Raw genomic sequence first — 20,136 nt, 5'->3', positions numbered from 1 at the left:
TTTACATTTGCAGGGGATGGAACGAGATTTACAACTCATCGTCAGGGATAGGGGTTGGTGGGCAAACTCGTTTGCTTCCTGCTTACTCCGACGTCAGCTGTATTTTCCCGTTATACTTTCGCAAGTTCTGCTCGTAGCTCCCATCACATGACACGAGCATCAGCTGTTCAATCTCCTACTATCATTCCCTCCTTCATCCCCCCCCCCCCCTCTCATTCCTGCTTAACCACTCTCTTACGGCATTGTATTCGTTCTTTTCTCTTCTTCATCTGCTCTGAATTGCATTTATATACAGGGACAACTATGAAAAGGAGGCTTTCGATCTTGTTTTTCTTTTCTTGACACGACAGGCAACGTAGTGTAATGGGAGGAAGACGTGGCAGGCAGAAGGAAGGACGGAGCATTCACGAAATGTACCAGCATTTGAGTCTTTTCGCCCTATTCTCAAGCCGCTCAGAAGAACGGATGCCCCTCCTGGTTGCCGCCCATGTGAAATTGTCTCAGACAACGTGGACCCGATTGTGGTATTACCGCGGGGGTGGGGCCGGTCTCGAATGGGAGATTTCTATCCAGCCATGACAGTCGGAAGATGACGCGAGGTGCGCATACAAGAATAGGTCTGACGGAGGGGGTGCACATATTGGTTGAAGCACATGGCAGTCATAGCATCAGTGCGTAATGCGATTCGAGCGCTATCAGTTATGTTTTGGGAGCATGAATGAAGGCCGGCAGAATCGAGCTGCGCTGCCAGCCTCTTTCTCTCGATCGGATGTACGTACAGCATATCTACAAGGCGTTGAGCGAACCATCTACGGGCGTTTCATCGTTGGCCATGTCCTGATCTTGCACAGACAGAGCGTGTTTGTGCTACCTTTTTTCCGTGAAAACGTGTCTGTTGCTAGCACGAGGTGCAGTGTGAAGTTCCCTAAGAACGAGGCAGTCCTGCCCGAGTCTGTTGTACTGGACCCTTGACGCCGGGCCCCCTTGGCTCGTGCGGATGCCGCATCCGCCCCCGCGCAGCGAATCGGCGCGCTTAAACCCCGCATGTCGTTCCTGCCCGGACGGGACGACTCGAAGTGACCCAGGAAGCACTCGACTCGACTCGAAGACTTCGTGTATGGACCGCGATCCGGCCAGGCGGTTGTACGTATAAAGCGTTGGCGTGCCATCGGAGCCGCTTTGCAAACTCTCTTGTCCTCACACACAAGTGCAACTGCTCGTGGTCGTTTTCCCTTTTCCCCCGGCATCTCAATCCCAACCAACGGTTCAATTTTGGCTTGTTCCCCCTCCCCCCACCTTCCTTTCGACGGTCACCAAACTGCTTCGCTGTGGATTGTTTCTGACATTGTCTGGTCGCGAGCGAGCCCCTCCGCCGCCGTCCGTGCCTCTCTTCAACAGAGACGCTAGCAAGTCCCGCTGCTGAGGCACGACCAATCCTTCTGTGCAGAAAATAGAAGGAAGAGCTAAGAGAGACACGAAAGCCTTCAGTGAGCCGAAGGAGCCCCAAATATGGCGCTGGACTACTCCACCTTGAAGAACAAGGCCATCATCTATGCTGAGCCCGGAACCACCAAGACACAGGTCGTTGAGCTGCCCGTGACAGCTCCCGGACCTGGCGAGGTCCTTGTAAGGCTGTCGGTGCTCCCTCCTGCGCTATGTCGTTTATTGAGCTGGATAGGCTCTCTGAGAATCCATGCTGGCAGGGCTGACACTGAGGCAGCGAATACTCAGGCGTCTGCCATACCGACTACGGCTTCTGCACAAACGCGTTCAAAGGCAACCCTATACCAACACCTCAAGGTACGCTTTTTGACGGCCGTTCGTTGTTAAAGAGGCTAATTTGCGGTTCTGCTTGCAGGCCAGATTGGCGGACATGAAGGTAATTGCTTCTTCAAGAGCGACATACTTTGAGAAAGTGATCAAAAATCTGATGTGACTCGCTAGGCGTCGGCAAAATTGTCGCTCTCGGCCCGGGTGTCACATCCCCGCCAGTAGGGACGGTGGTAGGTATTAAGTATGCGGCCGACGCATGCCTCAACTGCAGCATCTGCCTCGAAGGCGGCGAAACCTCGTGCCCCTCCGTGCGCGTCTCGGGCTTCTACACTCCTGGCACTTTCCAGCAATACTGTATTTCCTGGGCCAAGTACGTGACACCCATTCCACCAGAGATCACGGATCTCGCTGCGGCGGCACCGCTAATGTGTGCTGGCATTACCATGTACACGGCACTGAAGAGGGCGGGTGTGAAGTACAACGACTGGGTGCTCATTAGCGGCGCAGGCGGTGGGTTAGGCCACTTGGGAATCCAGTACGCGAAAGCGATGGGTGCGCGCGTGCTCGCCATCGACAGTGGCTCAAAGGAGCAGTTTTGCAAGTCGCTCGGTGCAGAGGCTTTCCTTGATTTTAGCAAGTTCGACGCGGCGGGGCTCGCCACGCAGGTGCACGAAGTGACAGGCGGTGGTGCGCGCATCGTGCTCATGTGCGTCAGCCACCAGTCCGCGTACGATCAAGCCGTTGGTTGGCTAGGTTTCCGCGGAAAGGTGATCTGCTTGGGCGTTCCCGAGGGTGATCTTAAGCCCATTGCCGGCGCGGTCGTGGGATCCATGTTAATGATGGAGCAGTCCATCATGGCGATCAAGACAGGCAACCGGCTCGAAGCTAAGGAAAGTCTGGACATTGTCGCGGCCGGTCGTGTGAAGACGCATTATCAGCTCAGGAAGATGGACGAGCTGACCCAGATATTCGACGACATGCACGCCGGCAAATTTGAAGGCCGCGCTGTCATCGACCTAAGATAGAGATCTTTTGACCCTGCATTTAGCAAGCTCACGGTTTCCCTTTCTTTAAATGTACCCCTCACTTTTCCCATTCCACTATCTTTGTGTCATGGCAAATGTGTGCTCTCGTCATGACTCAAACTCGCCCCTACCGATTGCAAGGATGACGACTAAGCTTGTGATGATGAGCGCTCCAGAAATGATGGCGACGAGGGCGATGCTGCCTCTACTCGCCGGGAACTTGCCCCGTATCACGTAGTGCTGACCCTCGAAGTACCGGTGAAACCCAATGAACAGAATGACAGTGCTTATGCCTATAAAAGTGGCCCCAAGGGGTTTCCCAACCTCCCTTAGATGCTGAGTGGCGCCGCTGCTCGTGTTGCCGCTTATGCTGGTGTTGAGGCGAAACAGCTGCGTGATCGCGACGCCGATGCTGGCAAACGACAGCGAGGTGCGAAGCCAGGCGAGGAAAGTGCGCTCTGTGTACGATGCCGTCAGTCAGTGTGCGGAGCCACGGCGAGGAGGAAGAGCTCTCCTGCACTTACCCAGCGCCAGATGATCTCGAGCAACGCTCCCTTTGTTCTCCAACTCTACGCTGCCGTACTTCTCAAGCATCTTCTTCCACCTCGGCTCTGCGGTCTCTCCTGACGGGGACGCAGCATTCGGTGCACTCTGACGTCTCTTCTTCGTCGTGTTCGGGAGTCCGTCTACAGCCGAGCTCCTCCCAGCTGCCGTCTGGTTCGTCGTTGCGTAATCTCTCGGCCCACCACGCTCCGAGGCCAGAATGCTCGTCGTCTCATCTGCTGTCTCTTCCGCATTCCTTGACATCGAAGTCGCTGGATGCATGGTCTCTGATTCGTTGCAGGCCGGTGTATCCGCGTGGAAGGAAACACTCTTCTTCAGTATGCCGTGTTCTGTGTGCTTGCTCTTGGATCGAGAACCAGAAGATGGAGATTTATACGATTGTCGGTCCTCACCGCTCGGTTCAGTGATTGAAGCCCCATCGGCTGAGGCTTGCTCGAACCGCTGCTCCGGCGCCATATTCACGGCACTGCCATTGGACAGTTCCCTTGTCGCTTCCGCCTGCATCGCTTTTCCGTCGGGTTGTTATGCACAATGTGTAACGATACGAGGCCCTATAACCCACTTGGGTTGCTACCAAGCATATCTTACCAGGGCGTTGGCTGATAATTACAGCTCTTACCGTGATGTTTGGGTGTCCTGTGGTGATGCTGTGATCTCGAGGTCAAATGATGTGATTCTTCGAAGGGCCAAGACTAGGTCTGGTTGTGGTGTGGATCCACGCCAAGGAGACTGAGTCGCGAAACGGAGCTTATGAGATCATATGACATGTCCGGACATGTCGAGTCAAATGGTAACCACAACTTCAAACCTTGGAGAATGAGGCCCGGAGCATAACGAATGTGTGACATTGCGAGCAGATGGCCTTTCGTTTGTTACTCTTTGTATAGCCGTCACCGCTGACGATAGAGCTTTGAAGTCGTATTTGCGCCGACGCAAGCAGCCCACGTTGTACTTAACTTTTGTGCAAAAATTCTCAAAGATGAACACGATTATAAGGCAACCCAAACTCCAGGGTCGGTATCGAGCTGCTTTGCAGAAGTCCTACATGCTCTATATGACTTTACGAATGCCTAAGAGGCGACGTTGGCCTGGAGTGGTGAGCATCGTCAGGACAGATTCGCTCGAGGAAACATTATTCCTATTCTAGATGAGGATAGAACGATGCCCTCGCCGGAATGTAACTACCGTGAAGATATAGCCACGAAATTCATACATTTCTTCAGGTGATCACAGCTTAGTACTTCTTAAGAAGCCGTCAGGCTTTGCAGGTAAGCCGCTAATTTCGATAGTGGTGAAACGCTCTTGGATCGTCGTTGCTTATCGTAACTTCGTTCAGCACTCCTGCTTTATTTCTAGAACAGTAAAGCCACCAGCTGTTGGAACCAGCGCGACAGGTTGGCTTGTACTGAAGGCAAATCTTCACGAGGAGTTGACATGGATGCATCATGCCTTGCGTCTTGAGCAGAGTGGACAGGCTACAATACTACGAGCTCTAGTTGGTCGCCCGTTAGAGAGATCTGGGAAGACCATATTTTGTAGATCTTTAACCTCGCAAGGCTCTAAATATAGACATGTGAACCCTTACTTTCAAATGTCACGTATACTTTACCTTGCGTCATCTGTATCTGGAGTCTTCAGCTGCACCGCACCATAACATCCCTTGTACAATCATGCCATCCTTCACTAGAGGCTTCAAGATGAACGGCCGAGAGTCAGACAATTCACCAAAGTGCTGATCCGTGCGTTTGATCAAAAGGAACATTAGGTCATGGGTGACGTTACAGCTATAGAAAACACAGCCTCAGACGCTTGAACGCACCCCTTGAGAGCCACCAATCCAGCAATGACGGGTCACGTTAAGAACGCCTTGCTGCGCATGGTCTTGCTTGGGGCTTCAATACGAAGCTTAGACACGCGTGCCCGACGAAGGGAGCCCGTGAAGTGCGATTCCGTCTCCATTTAAAGACATAAGAAGTGACTCCATCAGTTCGTGGTCACGTCTACGCTTTTTTTTTTTTCTTTCACCACGTCGTTTTCGACGCTCAAATAGTACATCCTCGCGAAGATCTCGCACCAAGCCTCGCAAAGTCTGCTAATACAGCAACTGCCCCCCTGGTTCTTCTCCGTGTTCAAGGACACGTTGGACAGGTCTCATAACGTCTTTGTTTTTTTTTCGAACATGGGCTGCTGCTCTTCCAAGACGGCATATCACTCCTCCTACTCGCATCCTGCGAAACCCATGAAGCAGAAGGGGCGACGGCGCAGAGGACGTAGCGGTTACTCTGGTTACAGTGGCGGATACGCTGGAGATTCCCATGGTGGAGGTGCGTAATCTTCCCGCCGAAGATACTCGGTATACAGCATCGGATTTTTTTTCCGGGCAAAGATAAAAAAAATTGAAAAAAAAAAAATTTAATTCTCCAATTGTGCGCGGGAAGTGCACATGTTAACATATATCGACTAGGTGGATTCTTCGGCGGAGATTCAGGTGGCTTTTCGGGGGGTGACTCTGGAGGATGCAGTGGAGGTGATCAAAGATCGAATCTGCCCATCTTCGATCGAGACTAATGCAGGCCTAGGGTCGTAATCAAGACTGATGAACGTTGAACGACTCGTGACTCTGCGAATAATGTAGGCCATTGGCTGCTTAAATCACCCAAGGCTTGCGAGGACTAACGATCGAGCCTTGCAGCCGCTAGGGTGCTGGAGATAGATTTGCGTTTCTGGGCGAGTCTTTTTCGACTTGAGCAATCTCATGTTTCTGATAGTCGGCCCAATCTGAGTCTGTGGCAGATCAATATTGGCTCCAAACCTCTGCGGTTTTGGGAGAGCATTAAGAACAAAAGATACCATTTGAGCGCCCATGCTAATGCAATGCAAAGTATGCGTACATATACATCATCTGTCCTTCCTCCTGGATTGTCGAAGATTCCGCTTATTCCCATTTACCATTTCTTCGGGTATGTCATTCCAATTGTCGCCCTGATTATGCCGCAACAAACGGGTTCTCGTTTCTGCGAGCATTTCCTCGTCACTGCTCGTCTCGTAACCGTCTTCATCTCCATTCCTGCCATTGAGGTTTTGCATCGGCGTACTTGCTCCGCTTCTGTGTTCTGGTGCCTGCCAATTGTCCTGCCGCAGCCTATGCATAGGGCTGTTTCTCCTAGCTGGGAACGGTGTATTTGGGTTGTACATTGGTGGTGCGGGTCCATCCTGAACCGGGACGACAAGGCCGCTCCTTTCCAAATCTTCTTGCTTCTTTCTACGAAGGCGCTCTGCAGCTTCTCGCCATTTGTCACTGATTTCCCACGTCCAGCCGTCCCCAATGCTGTTACAAATGGGCAACCACCATAGCCAAGGAACGTTGCCCATAACACTCCTCCAATTCATGCGCCAGCCTAGATCAAATGCGTTTGGCAGCTTTTCGTCGTATTGTTCGTCAAGATAATCCATGTACCTATCCCGTTCTCTTTGTCTCTCCGCAGAGTCCCAGTCGTACGCTCGTCGTAATGAGCTTTGTGCAGGCGACATTCGCTCCTCCCCTTCTTCGGGTCGTAAAACTCCAGGTAAGGCGTTGGCGTGTGTCTCGATGAGCTGATCGCGCATATCGCGAACCTGCTCACTCAGAGTTCTGTTTTCGTGATCCACATAAGTGCGGTGCTGACTCAGATGTGACGCCATCTGCTGTCGCAAGGGGCTCAAATATCGAGTCGACTCCAAGCTCTCAATCGTAGTTTTTCCTTTCAGCGTCAGGTGGATATGCCAGGCTGTGAAACCCCCCACCACCAGGCCGATGATACCGGAGAGCACAGACAGCAGAATATAATTGACGGGCATAAACGACTCTTCCACAGAATTGTTCACTATAATGGCTTCCCAGATCCATCGAGCGCTGACAGCAAAACATAGCCAGCAGAAAAGGGTCGTATATATCAGAAAGAGCAAGAACGGCTTGTAGTTCCTCAAACCAACGCAAGTGGCGAGCCAAGGACAGTGGTGGTCCATCTTCAAGACACATCTACGACAAGTTGAGCAATGATGTGCCCGATCGGGCTTCTTACATTGGCACTTCTTGCAATACCGCATTTCTCCAGAAGCCTTCACTGTGAGTGAACTGTACGATGTCGGCTCTGAGGTTGGTAGGGACGAGTACCCAGCGGTAGTATTTACAGGCGAGCCGGGGTCTGTGAAGACAGCTGTAGTGTAGGACCAGTTCAAGAGGACGTACAAGGCAAAGCCTAGGAATGCAGAGATGTAGCCTATGTTTGCGCTGTCAATTCAAGTCCGACGCCTTGAGATATGGTTGTTTCATACCGGTTGCTCCCACTAGCAAGAAAGACATGCTCGTTTCAACCCACACGGCCCACGTCGTCAGCCCATAGACAAAGGCCAGTGGAAAATACGTGAGCACGTTGCAGCAGTACCGTTCACACTTGCGAAAGAAGGACTTCCGTCTCCGTCCGGGAGACGAAAGCTGCGACGGTGACCCTAGCGTAGCCATCGTCGATGAAGCGATCGTCGAGGAGTACAAGTTACGCAGTGGATAGTCCTGACATTGCCAATTCCAGGCTAAGCGAGCAAGTGCGCAGAGGCTTCCGGGATACAGCGGGACAGGAGCACTTTCGATGTCTCCGAAAAGCCAGGTGAAGAGGGCGTAAACTGGGAGTTGGCCGGACGTTCAGCGCCTCAACGTCAAACGCGTAAGATCGACAGTTCGGCGCCACATGGATGTCCGCATGATGCATGTCTAAAATGAACTCAAGTCCGATTTTAGACAAGCCAGCTCAGCCTTCTTGTACCATGCACGGTATAAAAAACAGCCACCATAAATTGATAAGCCCCCATGATGGAGCGACGGGCTATTTCAATTGAAATGCGTATGAAGAGGACACCAAGCTTTTAAAACCATGCTGGAACAGGCAGCATAAGCAAATAAATAAGCGCATGCAAAGGTTGACTTCTCCGTCGAGGGAGGACTTTTACGCCTTCACTAGGCACATCCGAAGAAAAGAGAAAGTAGCCAGTTCTTACTAGAGACTTCCTGAGACATGATACAACGTCTTGCTAGCAGGCGGAGCAGTTTTGCTGTTCAACGCTTACCCGATAACCTTCTCATATGGTTGCCAATCTTGGACAAGCCGCGTCCTGCCTGACCTTTCTCAGCGCCGAAAGCCGATCTGAGTCAGGCCCGAATCTGTGTGCGCACGACATGAGTCTCTTTTAGAAATTTCGATGTCTCAAGGACTTCGTCGCGCATTAGAGAAAGCACCGAACGTATCTATTTAATTTCAGCATCATGTCCGCACCTCGTGTTGGCGTTGGTGTGTTCGCTTTCAAGCGCAACGGCACATTCATACTCGGGAAGCGGAAAGGGAGTCTGGGCTCTGGTGAGTGTTGCGTTCCCTGGCTAGAATCGCAATCCATATGCTTAAGCATCTGTTAAAACGTAAGGTTGACAATTTCTACCTAGGCACCTTTGCTCTTCCCGGTGGCCATCTGGAGTACGGAGAATCGTTCACCGCATGTGCGGCAAGAGAGCTGTGGGAGGAGACAGGCATCCAGATTAGCGAGGAGAAGATCCATTACTTGACCACTGTCAATAGTGTTTTTGAGAGCGAGGGCTTGCACTACGTCACAGTTGCTGTGGGATGTCTCCTCGACGATGATGTCGAGCCAAAGGTACGTGGACGCATTCGCTACGCTTATCGATGCATTGACGCCCGTTCCCATCGAAAAGGTCATGGAGCCAAACAAATGCGAGTGTTGGCAGTTCATCACTTGGCCGCAGCTTCGCGAGTACGCGGAGCAGGATCTGCAGGCTTCGGATAACGATGTGAAGATGTTGTTTAAGCCAATGGTTCACTTCGTGACGCAAAGAGGGTTCGATCCGTTCAAGGCTCTTATGAGCATGGAGGAGCAGAACTAGTCCGCCACATTGCACATTGCACATTGAGATTGCACACTGCACAAATGCACAAGAAGCTCGCTCGGACTGAGCAGGGTCACGTGACGGTGTGGAATTGTGAGGCAGAAACAGCTCCTCCTTGGTTAGAACCGAACGAGAGCGGCGGCGGGATCGGTTATGGTTGTGGAGCTGAAGGGCTGGGCAGAATTGCTGTGCGAGGCTGAGAGACGCCCAGTGGTAGCGCAACGCTGGACAAATAGACGTGGCTTTGTAACAAGGCAAGCAACAATCGGACGTCTGCAGCGCGCCGCAGGCGTTATGCCGATCACAGTCGCATCGTGCTCACCGCAAACTCGGTGAAGCTGCATAAAACACGGCCTTGCGCCCTTTCGCAGGACCGCAGCTCATCCCGCTGTTCTCCTCGTCGCCCATCACGGTCGGAACGTCCTACACGGCCGTGGCCTCACGCATGGGTCTCGTGACGAGGATGGTGGTCGTCATCCCACTCTCCGTCCACACGATCAGCCCCGGTAACGCGAGAAGATTGCCATCTTGGCCGTATCTTGCAGGAAACGCACGTACGTAGCGGCTTTGGCGATGGATAGCGACATTTTCAACCCGGCGCTTCACCCCACACACGAAGTTCTCTTGGCCGATCCTGAGCCATCGCCTCGTACCGCCTCAGTCCAGGCCTGGCGAAAAACTTCGTGCTCACATGGAAACGCGCGCCCTCGACACCGTCGATGACATACCCCGGCGATCGAACATCTGCCGTTTCGCCCTGAATCGAGCACAAGAAGCAATCCGTCTGCGCCATGCCTTGCTTTTTGTAAGCGTCCCGAGGCCCTCCGGCGGATGAGAAATACGGTTTAGTCGTCGATTGCGCACGCGGACACTTGCTGAGTTGACACCATCCAGCACTCGGCTAACAGGCACCGGCCGTCGTGCCAAAATCTTGTCAACCATATTTTTTTTCTGGCTGGACTAGGTTAGTCCGAATCATACTGGGACCCTTCTCCTTTGGAGCTGTTTCTAAATTTCCAGAACGAATCTAATTCCTTAACTCCGCCGTGCCAGTCCCCGCCGTTATATTCTCGCCTGATTTCTGGCCTCCTCGGTCGATGTTTTTGGTCTCCCCAATTCTTTTTATCATCCTGGCCAGACTTTCCTCGGCCTCTGCTTTTCGTCTCTCACCGTTCGTCCTCCAGAGCGTCACGCCATTTCCGACACTCGCAAGTTGAGCCTTCAGCGGTTTTTTTCGTTGACTTTTCTTACCCGTCACCGACATCGGCCCCGTCTCACATGACCAGTTTCTTTGGCACGTTGTTCTCCGCCATTACAAGGCTTCATCCTCCTGTTTAGAGTGCTGCGGCACTCGAAGGTCCTACGGACACTTCACTGAACGTCAAAGACTGCATCGCACGGATCCTTTGATCCGTCCTACCGAGCCATGATCCCCACACTTCCACGTCTGTCCGACTACGATGTATCTGCCCTCCATGGCTTCCTTCCGACCGACCCTCCGTGCGAGCACTTGCCCGATGCCTACTATAGTAGGTGGGAGGCAATTGCTCAGAATCTGCAGAGTCTGATCCTTACAAAGAGGCTGCGTAGCGTGGTTGACAAACTGCCGGTGCTCTTCACGGACAGGCTTGGCTCCCTTGCAGAGTGGCGCAGGGCATACTCGATTCTTGGCTTCATCGCTCACTCATATATTTGGGGAGGCGATACTCCGTCCGACAGAGTGCCGCCGAGCGTCTCCATCCCATTGCTCGAGTGCTGCAAGGTACTCGAGCTTCCACCCGTGGCCACATATGCTGGGCTCGTGCTCTGGAACTGGCGCCCCTTGTTGATTGAGGAGCCGATTGACAATCTAGAAAACATTTTTACTTTACACACCTTCACAGGATCGTTAGATGAATCATGGTTCTACTTGGTATCTGTCGCCATTGAGGCTCGAGGAGCTCCTATAATCCCGCTGATGATGGATGCGATCTCTGCGGCGCGTTACAACGATCAAGAGACTGTCACAGAATGCCTACGCAGCTTCGCGGAGCGGCTAGACGAGCTTGGTAGCTTGCTGCAGCGCATGTATGAAAATTGTGACCCTCATGTGTTCTACAATCGAATTAGACCGTTTCTAGCCGGCAGCAAGAACATGGCCGACGCTGGTCTTCCAAACGGTGTCATTTTCGACACAGGGTCCGGCCGGGATGAGTACGTTCAGTATTCAGGCGGCTCAAATGCACAGTCAAGCATCATACAATTCTTCGATCTCGCGCTTGGCATTGAACATCGGCCTACTGGTGAGCGCGCCGGTGAATCATCGTCTTCAGAATCAGAAGGTTCACGCCCGGCAACGAGCACAACAAATCATAATTTCATCATGGAGATGCGAAAGTACATGCCAGGACCCCACGCCCGATTTCTTGAACATGTCGGACGGGTTGCAAATATTCGGCAATTCGTCTTTGAAAATCGTGAGAACCGGGCGCTCTCGACTGCGTACGATGCGTGCCTAGCCATGCTGCGTTCCTTCCGTGACAAGCATATCCAAATGGTTTCTCGGTATATCATTATCAAATCACGTGAATCTAGAAGTCATAGCCGGTCTATTTCGCCCCAGCACAGCGTGCCGAAGCGCATGAATCTCGCCATTGGCTCGTCTAGGCGCGTCGCAAGTGACGACAATCCGAAGAGCGGAGGCTCGAGAAAGCTTCGAGGAACTGGCGGCACCGCACTCATCCCGTTTTTAAAACAGGCGCGTGACGAGACGGGTGAGCCGGCAATTGACGCTTGGGCGAGGCGATTACTTAATAATGGACCTGGACCCGCTGAAATGCACGTAATTGATGGGCCTGTCATGGAGGGGGCTCGACTGACGAAAATGGGCGAGCATGCCAGCGGCGACCTCGAGATCGTCGGTCTTGCTGGTGTTTGGAGGGTGGATGAGAGCGAAGGAGGCATTTGCCACTGGTAGAAATCACAGAGTCCTCTAAGGGGCTATCATCTTGGGCGGACAAATCCAAAAGTACATGAGAATATTCTTGAAGGGCATGGCGTTGGTCGCTGATTGCAAGAGGGATCGCTCTTGATATCCACATTTCTGTTACTTTACAAAGTCCTTCAGCAAAGACCATGGAAAAGAAACGAGACTGATTTTCTCGCTGATTACTGCTCTATTCCATAGTGTTACCATGTAGTGTGCATCCCAATGCGGTTTGGCTCAACTTGGTTTACGCCGAACCTGGATGCGCATGGCCATCTCGGCGGCATTAATTACTCCGCCTGCTGCACAGAGATTAGATTTCCACCGCAGTCTGACTGGATCTAATACGAGCTTTTCAAGCTGCTAAGTGCAGTTCATAAATGATATGGGATGTTTTTATATAACATCTCCTGTTCCGTAAGAAGAGGCACCTCAAAAACATTCAGCGCTCGCCACCGCAAAGGTTCATTATCACTATTTCAACACTATTCATCCACCACCATGCCAGCTCAGAAGAGGGCCTCCATCGTGATCGTGGGTCTACCTTGGAACGACGGCCGCATGCAGCAGCGTTTTGGAATCGATCCGATGATCATCAAAGAGGGCATTGAGGAGATGAACCGATTGATGGAGGAGAATGGGTTTGGAGAGACGTGTGTCAGCGTGCAGTCAGTTCGAATGTCGCCGTCCAAACTATCGAGCAGCGGCTAAAAGACACGTGCAGAGCAAGCGATAAGACTGGGCTGGACGAATTCAAGAACGTCTTCAAGGCACGGAAAAGAGACGCACTCTTCCTTGGCGGAGGGCTGAGGATCGGCGGTGGGTTTGAGAGCTTCAGGGAAGAAGTCATCGCTGCGGCAAGGGTATGTCTTTCTACCGGACCTTTTTGGCCTCAAAGCTCACCGTTTTCTCTCAAGGAGATACAACCGGACATCAATGTCGTCCAGGTCAGTCTGATGAAAGGTCCTCAAAGCGTGGTGGATGCAGCCGAGGAGGTCGAGAAGTCGCTGGAGAAACAACCAGCGTAGGCCTACTTTCGATGCGATGGAACAACGACGCTGGGCAAGGCATGTGGTGGATCGTTGGTACATCATTCGCACTGTATGAGGATGGCCCCCATTCACATTGTACCTGGTTATTGTCACTTCTGCTCGGAACGCTTTCGTAACTGCTTTTCAAGCACCCGCACTCTCTTCGCCGCGTCTTGGGCATCCTCGCTGTCCGCACCAAGACACACCGTGAACATGTCCAGCGCCTTTCTCGCCGCCTTCACCGCCATCTCTCCATCCCCTGTGTGGTCGCAGATTTGAGCAATCTCAAGATACATGTTCGCCACGGCCGGGTTTTGCAGGCCCTCCGCCTTCGTCGCGGCGACCATTTGAAGTCGGACGCGCAGACGCTCGGCCTCGCTCTGGCACAGCGGGAGCGCCAGGCCAAGTTCGCGCAGCTTCCAACGTCGCTCGCGCGACTCGTTTGCGAACGTCCCCGCTTTGTCAAAGTCGTGGCAAGCGCGGCACCGGCACTCGAAGCCGTAGTGCATCAGCTCCCACCGGCGCATCGACACGTCGTAGAACGGATCGCAGTAGCACACCGTGATCTCCTGGACAACACGTTAGCCTGGACAAAAAAAAAACTTTTTGGTCCACGTCGGACCCCTCTCGTGACCGACCTCGCCTTTGGCAATGTTTCTCGTCGCGTGGATTCTCTCCACGCCTTCCCGCTCGTCCCAAGAGAAGCACGCATTCGGCACGCACTCGTGATTGAATCTGCTCGCGAGCTCGAAGATCGCCGCCCCGTTGTCCGTTTCCATCGCGTTTGTCATGCAAATGCTCAGGACGCTCTTCTCTTCGCCCGTAAGTGCCTCGTACTGTTCTCGAATCCTCCTTTTGTCGCCCTTCTCCAAGTATGGCGCCGATGTGGATGGGTAGCGACTGGCATCTTGTCCATGTGCGCTGGCCAGGCTCATGTACACAGCCTTTTGAACGTCGCCGAGCTTGTCGTACTGAGCTTGCACATCTGCCGCGAGATATCGTGACCCCACAATCCGCAAAAGGGGTCGTTCGGACAGCACGAGCTCGCCTCTGGTGATGTTTCTTATAGCAAAAGCTCCGATCCCTTTGTCCTGGGTTTCTTTGAGCGCAAAGGGAAACTCCGCAGGCACTTTCGCCAATGTCATATGCAGAGAATCCATCATTCCTCGGGTCGCAAAACGAACTTGTCGAAGCCTAGCTGGGTAGAAATATGTTCATTTTATGTACTTTCCGTCGCAAGCACGCGGAATCGCTTGTAATCGGGTGTAGCGCTCGTGTCACGAATAATCACGAATTCATGGCGGGGGCTTAGCAGCAGTGAAAGGCAAGCGAGAATCAAACGACAAAGGAAAGGCCCGGGATAATTCTGTTGAAGCGCCGGAAGATATGTAGGATCAATGCAGCCGATCTCAGTCGTAGTGATGAACAGAATTGACATATGGTGCCTTTCATTCCTATGTCCAAACACTTTGGTCAATCCTAGAAAGTTACATTATTTGCCTACAGTGAGAGGAGTAGCCAGATCTCCGCAACATCGAGGTAAATCACTGAAAATAGACAATATTCATCACTCGGAAGGGTACAGCCGCCATAAAGCTACCTGCCAAAAATTTGGCTGAGCGAAGCTCATTGAGTCCATGCTCTTCAACTGACGTTCCCTTTATATATAAGTCGGTATCACAGAGTTTGCTGCTTTCCTGCTCATGAAAATTGAGCATGAATAAAACAATGTGCATGTGACCATGCAATATCTGTACAGAACGTATCTAGGATACAAAACTCCGCGCACGCTTTGCTAGATTCCGGATACGTTGTAGAGTAGAGTTTCTTTAAACATCGGCGCCTTGCAGAGTTTCCAGAAGTTTGAGGGTATCGGCTCGTAACCTTCCTTTCTCTGCTGCTCGCTGCTCCGGAGACTTCCGCGCAGTCGACACGATACGGTGATCTAACAATTCAGCAGTTTTAGCGACTCTACGTGCTCTAGACGGAGCATTTGATGCTATCTTACCTTGGTGAGTTTCGTCCATCGAATTAGGGTTCCTTAATCCAGGAGGAACAGCATCTTCATCTGTGTGAGGGGTCACAGGTTTGAAAAACTTCGTCTCGTCTTCTCTAACGATGTCCCACTGCTCGGGCTCCTCATTATAAGATTCAAGTTGCAACCGCCTAAATGTGAGCTGGCGATAACCCATTCTGTCTATCTTTCTTTCAATGGCTCGCTCCACGAGATCATAGTCAACATCTTTATCACTCTCCCCCTCTAAGAGATTTGGTCTCTTGGCCAATTCAGCCGCTGCAAAACGGGCTCTTATGCGGTTTTGGACCTGGTGCTTCATGCGCTTCTCCATCAGCTCAAAAGCAAGGCTATTCGGTCTGGTATCCCACTGGCTACGAAAATTATATGATGTCGTCGGCTTGATCGGGATTGAGATCATTACATAAGGGAGAGAGATACCATAACGGGCCTCCACGGAGCGATCGCACCCTGCTTTCCTTTTCCTGATTGTCAATTGTGGAATGTATCGAATGCGTACAGGCTTCTTGGCACGCATCTCTGTTGTCTCTGTGATATGGATATGGAGATCTTTGGCCAATGAAGTTTCAGGCCGCAGCAAGGACGGGAACAGCATGCGTATCTCTTCTCCGATGTCTACCTCCACACAACCCGGTTGATCGCCATGAGCGTTGATTGCATCATCGAACTTCTGGAAGATGACTCCTAACCTCGATCTGAGCGACTTGAAGCCTAGCTTCATGTTCCAATTGTTTTCATCGCTACGTTTCACGTTAATCTTTCGCGGAATCTCACCGCCCGGCCAGGGTGTCAGCAAACGGTAGAGAAATTCCCAAGGGTGCTTCTGAGGGAAGGTCTGCAATTCTTTCTCAGTATCAAGGTCGTGGCGCGTGGTGTCAGGTGTAGACTGCAAGCGGACGCCTTTGCCGCTTGCAATGAGGCTTATTGAATCACCAGAGTCATATTTCACATGCAGCCTGGGTTGTGCATGTCTCAGTCGAGTCAATCGTGCCGACCGGGAAAAGGAACTGTTCCAAGCAATGCTCTCCAGTAAAGTTGCGGCAACTGAGTCGCCAGTTGAGTATCTGGTTCGCGCGAGCCATTGAAACATAGCCTGGAGGACGCTGTTTGTTGCTGGCGTGTTCCACATCCGGGCCCTAGTTTCTAGCGGAAGACCCGAAAACAACCACTGACGATGCTTGTACTGGAATCCTATTGTCGAAGTCCTTCCTAATACACGAAAAAGCATTTCGCGATACGCAGGATCGAGATCTTGTGTACTTTTCTTCTCAACAGCATTGCGAACGACGTTTGCTGTGTCATGGGCATTTTCCTTCCACATACTTTCCTGCCTCGCTCGCTGCAGAAGCTTTCGATAATAATGCGCTTGCGCTTCTTGGTTTATGAAGCTGCCTATGCTCCTGAAGAGTTTCCATTTTCTGAAAAATTTCCCTTTGTTGCTTTTCGTCATTTTCGCGGCAGCAGCCCTCAAAGCTGTAAACGGAAGCTTCTCCACCTCGTTGAGAGACTTTTTGAAGGTTGAGAGGGCTTCTTCTGGAAGCTGTTGCGGTAGAAGGTGATACCTCGAAAGCATCCTCACCAGCTTGACCGGGAAGCCATGATCAAACCAAAGACTCTTAATTTGTCTCAATCTATAGGACCGCGGCGAGTTCGAGTTGTTTCTGCGCATTTGCCCGGCCCTTTTCCGGAGTTTGAGGAATGTTTTGCACAATTCCTCAAAGCTTAAATTGCTGATAAGCTCGATATTCGGCACAGGCAAGCCGTCCACTCGAACTTCGTTCGGAGTCGAAGATTCTGCAGGTTGTGCTACTGAACGACCTGAGCCACGAGGTAGCTCCATCTTCCTGATATTCGCCAGGGCCTTCCGCCGCGCCGCCTTTGCCTTCTTGATGGCAATGTCCAAATTTTCTTTTTCCATGCTCAGTTCGTCTTGGCTCATCGTAGCCAACCTTTGGGTATACTCATGCAATTCTTCTTTACGCCCTTCATGCGTTGATGTCTCCGTTTTGTGACCTGCCTCGTCCATCTTTGTATCCCCAGTGTTGAGAGAAAGCTCAGAGTCTCCAGTTGCGTGTGTGATGGGAACTGTCACTGCGGGTGCATTTGAATCGGCAATTGCCTCCGAATCCATACTACCATGAGCTGTCCGTTGCTCTACCCTCATTTGCTGTTCATGCATGATGGCATCCCGCAAGATAGTTGCAGACCTGACAGCTTGTGAGGCGTCAATGCGATGCGTGACATAGAATGATGTCTTGGCCTGTTTTGGTGTGAACTTTCTAACCAGACCAGATCGTGATTTTCTACCTGACAGAACAGATCTGAATGTCCTTTGGGTCCTGCGTTTCAAAGGATAATACATATTGAACCGTGAGTAAGGAACATCGATCAGAGTCTTCATCTTGTTACCCTCCTCCGTCATGCTGGAGATGCCAATTCCCCTCTCAGAGAGGACGCCAAAATATCCTGAGAACAGTCGCGCTGTCCCATCAGATTGCTCATCGTTTGAAGCTAAACCTAGCTCTACAGGCATAGCATCAGTAGAACTGGGGATGGTGCCAAGACTGACGATCTGCGTGTGCTTGTTGAACACATGATTCGTCTGGCACAAAGCAGTCTCACCATCCGATTTAGCGATGAAAAGCTGAATACGGTCACCAGGCTCCACAGGGCTGCCCAAAGCTTCGTTGATATCTTGTACATCCCGCATATACGGCGGGAGTAAGTGCGAGTCTCTTAGCTCCGCTGACTGCGGCTCCAAAGTTATGGCAGGGCTGATGGAAAGGAGTCCTGCTTTCTTGCCCCAGCCACCCCCACCGCTCATGACGCGATGAAGGCGGCCTCCTTCTCCAAGGATTGCCGTCAGATCAGCATACTCTTTGGACAGCTGCTGTTCCACAGGGGAAGAAAGCCTTGATGAGCCATCACTCGTGTCCTGAAACAGGTGGCCGTTGGCGAGGGGAGACACGGAAGGAAAGGCAATCTGTTGGTGTTTCAAAGATTCATAAACACAAGGCTTGATTATGAGCGCCCACACAGAGACAGGACTAGAGGGCAGTTCACCAGACGCAACCATGTTGTTGACTGCACTCTCGAGCTCTGATGACGCGGGAACCACATCGGTCTCGCCATCCCCTCGCCTTAGCTGGCGAATGATGTTGCCCATACTCGCTTCAACGATCCGCGGTTCAGTTAGCGGTCTTAAAGGTGCGAACACAAGGGTCCTTATGTCCTTAGGCACAATATGGGCAAGTTTGATGGTTGCTGTCAAGTTCTGGACGCTGCTAGTTGCGGTTTGTATTAGAGATCTGCTCGGGTATCTCGTCCACCTCGAGATATGCAAAACGTTTTCCGTGCCAGTCTGGAACACTGTGTTTGCAAGCGGGATCTGTACCTCATAGCTCTTAGGCGGTTCAGTATCCTCCCGAAACCAGCCCTTACTAGAGCATTCAATTTCAAATCTGAGCTTGAGCACTTTGCTTCCCACGGTCTCAGTGCTGGTTGCAACAGACCTATCCCTACCCTCCTCCACGGTCTGCTTGGCACAGTCTACACTGTCTACAAGCGCATACGCAACACCTTCGTAGCCACTTGCCGTTGTGTGTTCGTCATTGAACGGTGCGGGCAGCTTGTCTACAACTGCGACGCCGATGATTAACTTTTGTGGCAACTTCTGACGGCGCTGGTAAAGCAAACGATGAGCTAGTGCAGCAACAAGCTCATGCTGTTCGCAGTTTGTAGTCCGGACCAGGTGCTTTGCGTAACCTGACGTGAAGAGCAGGAGAATATGTCTCTCGCATGTCTGAATTCCATCACCTTCGAATAGAATCGGCGCGAAGGAAGGCAGGACTTTCAGAAGCTGGCCTTTAATGACGTCCATATCGTGGTTCGTTGACACACGCGGCACAATGACAGTACCTGCACGAGACCACGTGTTGCGAACAGGATTCCTGGGTCTCCGAATCGACAAAACAGGCGGTTCGGATGTTGAGAGTCTTGTTTGCTTCCCCTCCTCTTGATTGGCGCTTCCGTGCTCGGTCTTATTCAAGATCCCTTTATCAGGCTCCCCAAAGACCTCGCCTGCGCGTTCGCCTGCCTCCGAGAGATCATGTACGGCCACTCCAGTACTAGGCGCAATTTGCGCGTCAGGCTCAACGCTGCTCTTAGATTTACTCTTAGCGTCTGCTCCAATTCGAGCCCTAGGGACCGCACGAAGTCGCCGCACTTGACGCCTCTTGATTCGGCGGTCCAAATGAATATGTTTACGTATAGTAAAACTAGGCTGTTCGTCCCTGACAGGATCTACGATTGTTTCTGACTGATCACGGCTTTCAAGGTTTGGCTCCGCATGGACGTCGTGCTTGCTGAGCAGCCTGTTTTTGGTGGAGATGTCAGCCTCTGTGGCAGGTGAAGAGGAGTCAGACTGCTCTCGCAGCGCTGAGAATACGTGCAGATCACGTCTCGATGAACAGCAGGTTGGCAGGTTGCTGCTGCGCCAAAGGAACATGTAGAGGCGACGAGATGAGACGACGAGAGCATTGGAGCTCGTGCTGTCGTGCAGAGGTGTACGACGCGACCGGCAGCGTTGGTATCGGTGCTGGTCTGTATGGACATGTTGCGAAATTAGGGGCATACGGCGTGTCGTCGCGCGCAACGTCGGACGCGCCGAAGAATGCCATGGCAGCAGCAATGGACTGGCCAGCATCACCTTGCAGCGGTACACAGCATGCTCCGAAAGGGAGTGATGGCGATGTAGGGCGATGAAGGCAATGGGCTTAAGCTAAAGCTTGTTGAAGAGAAAGAAAGGACATGGC

At 52.0% G+C, this 20,136-nt stretch overlaps 8 protein-coding genes across 8 annotated transcripts; 4 read left to right on the top strand and 4 right to left on the bottom strand.

The window, feature by feature from the left end:
• Positions 1-204: 204 nt before the first annotated feature.
• PV09_05268 (uncharacterized protein) lies at positions 205-4,016 on the bottom strand. Its single transcript, XM_016358751.1, has 2 exons — positions 3,323-4,016; positions 205-3,256 (listed from the first exon to the last, which is right to left on the bottom strand). Exons 1-2 carry the CDS (start codon positions 3,864-3,866, stop codon positions 2,907-2,909), a joined length of 894 nt encoding a protein of 297 aa, XP_016213370.1. The 5' UTR covers positions 3,867-4,016; the 3' UTR covers positions 205-2,906.
• Positions 1,336-2,826, top strand: PV09_05269 (uncharacterized protein). The gene is made up of 4 exons (XM_016358752.1): positions 1,336-1,634; positions 1,721-1,800; positions 1,859-1,879; positions 1,945-2,826. The coding sequence occupies exons 1-4, from the start codon at positions 1,510-1,512 to the stop codon at positions 2,796-2,798; spliced, it is 1,080 nt and encodes a 359-aa protein (XP_016213371.1). The 5' UTR covers positions 1,336-1,509; the 3' UTR covers positions 2,799-2,826.
• A 1,746-nt stretch (positions 4,017-5,762) lies between the features above and the next one.
• On the bottom strand, positions 5,763-8,123 carry PV09_05267 (uncharacterized protein). The gene is made up of 2 exons (XM_016358750.1): positions 7,677-8,123; positions 5,763-7,621 (listed from the first exon to the last, which is right to left on the bottom strand). The coding sequence occupies exons 1-2, from the start codon at positions 7,861-7,863 to the stop codon at positions 6,261-6,263; spliced, it is 1,548 nt and encodes a 515-aa protein (XP_016213369.1). The 5' UTR covers positions 7,864-8,123; the 3' UTR covers positions 5,763-6,260.
• A 428-nt stretch (positions 8,124-8,551) lies between these two features.
• Positions 8,552-9,592, top strand: PV09_05266 (uncharacterized protein). Its single transcript, XM_016358749.1, has 3 exons — positions 8,552-8,749; positions 8,833-9,041; positions 9,100-9,592. The coding sequence occupies exons 1-3, from the start codon at positions 8,659-8,661 to the stop codon at positions 9,286-9,288; spliced, it is 489 nt and encodes a 162-aa protein (XP_016213368.1). The 5' UTR covers positions 8,552-8,658; the 3' UTR covers positions 9,289-9,592.
• A 1,125-nt stretch (positions 9,593-10,717) lies between these two features.
• PV09_05265 (uncharacterized protein) lies at positions 10,718-12,247 on the top strand (the record flags this gene model as incomplete). The annotated part of the gene is made up of 1 exon (XM_016358748.1): positions 10,718-12,247. One exon carries the CDS (start codon positions 10,718-10,720, stop codon positions 12,245-12,247), a length of 1,530 nt encoding a protein of 509 aa, XP_016213367.1.
• Positions 12,248-12,757: 510 nt separating this feature from the next.
• PV09_05264 (uncharacterized protein) lies at positions 12,758-13,284 on the top strand (the record flags this gene model as incomplete). The annotated part of the gene is made up of 3 exons (XM_016358747.1): positions 12,758-12,924; positions 12,981-13,119; positions 13,174-13,284. The coding sequence occupies 3 exons, from the start codon at positions 12,758-12,760 to the stop codon at positions 13,282-13,284; spliced, it is 417 nt and encodes a 138-aa protein (XP_016213366.1).
• A 113-nt stretch (positions 13,285-13,397) lies between these two features.
• Positions 13,398-14,447, bottom strand: PV09_05263 (uncharacterized protein; the record flags this gene model as incomplete). Its single annotated transcript, XM_016358746.1, has 2 exons — positions 13,398-13,856; positions 13,926-14,447. 2 exons carry the CDS (start codon positions 14,445-14,447, stop codon positions 13,398-13,400), a joined length of 981 nt encoding a protein of 326 aa, XP_016213365.1.
• Positions 14,448-15,116: 669 nt separating this feature from the next.
• On the bottom strand, positions 15,117-20,027 carry PV09_05262 (uncharacterized protein; the record flags this gene model as incomplete). Its single annotated transcript, XM_016358745.1, has 2 exons — positions 15,117-15,232; positions 15,296-20,027. 2 exons carry the CDS (start codon positions 20,025-20,027, stop codon positions 15,117-15,119), a joined length of 4,848 nt encoding a protein of 1,615 aa, XP_016213364.1.
• Between the last annotated feature and the right edge of the window lie 109 nt (positions 20,028-20,136).

Source organism: Verruconis gallopava (genome assembly GCF_000836295.1).
Source record: "Verruconis gallopava strain CBS 43764 unplaced genomic scaffold supercont1.16, whole genome shotgun sequence".
In the NCBI taxonomy this organism is placed as follows: domain Eukaryota; kingdom Fungi; phylum Ascomycota; class Dothideomycetes; order Venturiales; family Sympoventuriaceae; genus Verruconis; species Verruconis gallopava.
The sequence above is the reverse complement of the archived record's forward strand: the minus strand, read 5'-3'. Positions and strand labels throughout refer to the sequence as shown.

Excerpts from the sequence above, each read along its gene's own strand:
- PV09_05269 (XM_016358752.1), top strand. The coding sequence starts at position 1,510 with ATGGCGCTGGACTACTCCACCTTGAAGAACAAGGCCATCATCTATGCT. Across the intron at positions 1,635-1,720 it reads GGCGAGGTCCTTGTAAGGCT|CGAATACTCAGGCGTCTGCC; the intron begins GTCGGTGCTCCC and ends ACACTGAGGCAG. Across the intron at positions 1,880-1,944 it reads CCAGATTGGCGGACATGAAG|GCGTCGGCAAAATTGTCGCT; the intron begins GTAATTGCTTCT and ends GTGACTCGCTAG.
- PV09_05268 (XM_016358751.1), bottom strand. The coding sequence starts at position 3,866 with ATGCAGGCGGAAGCGACAAGGGAACTGTCCAATGGCAGTGCCGTGAAT. Across the intron at positions 3,257-3,322 it reads TCGAGATCATCTGGCGCTGG|AGCGCACTTTCCTCGCCTGG; the intron begins GTAAGTGCAGGA and ends CATCGTACACAG.
- PV09_05267 (XM_016358750.1), bottom strand. The coding sequence starts at position 7,863 with ATGGCTACGCTAGGGTCACCGTCGCAGCTTTCGTCTCCCGGACGGAGA. Across the intron at positions 7,622-7,676 it reads CTTGCTAGTGGGAGCAACCG|GCTACATCTCTGCATTCCTA; the intron begins GTATGAAACAAC and ends GCGCAAACATAG.
- PV09_05266 (XM_016358749.1), top strand. The coding sequence starts at position 8,659 with ATGTCCGCACCTCGTGTTGGCGTTGGTGTGTTCGCTTTCAAGCGCAAC. Across the intron at positions 8,750-8,832 it reads GAAAGGGAGTCTGGGCTCTG|GCACCTTTGCTCTTCCCGGT; the intron begins GTGAGTGTTGCG and ends ATTTCTACCTAG. Across the intron at positions 9,042-9,099 it reads ACGATGATGTCGAGCCAAAG|GTCATGGAGCCAAACAAATG; the intron begins GTACGTGGACGC and ends CCCATCGAAAAG.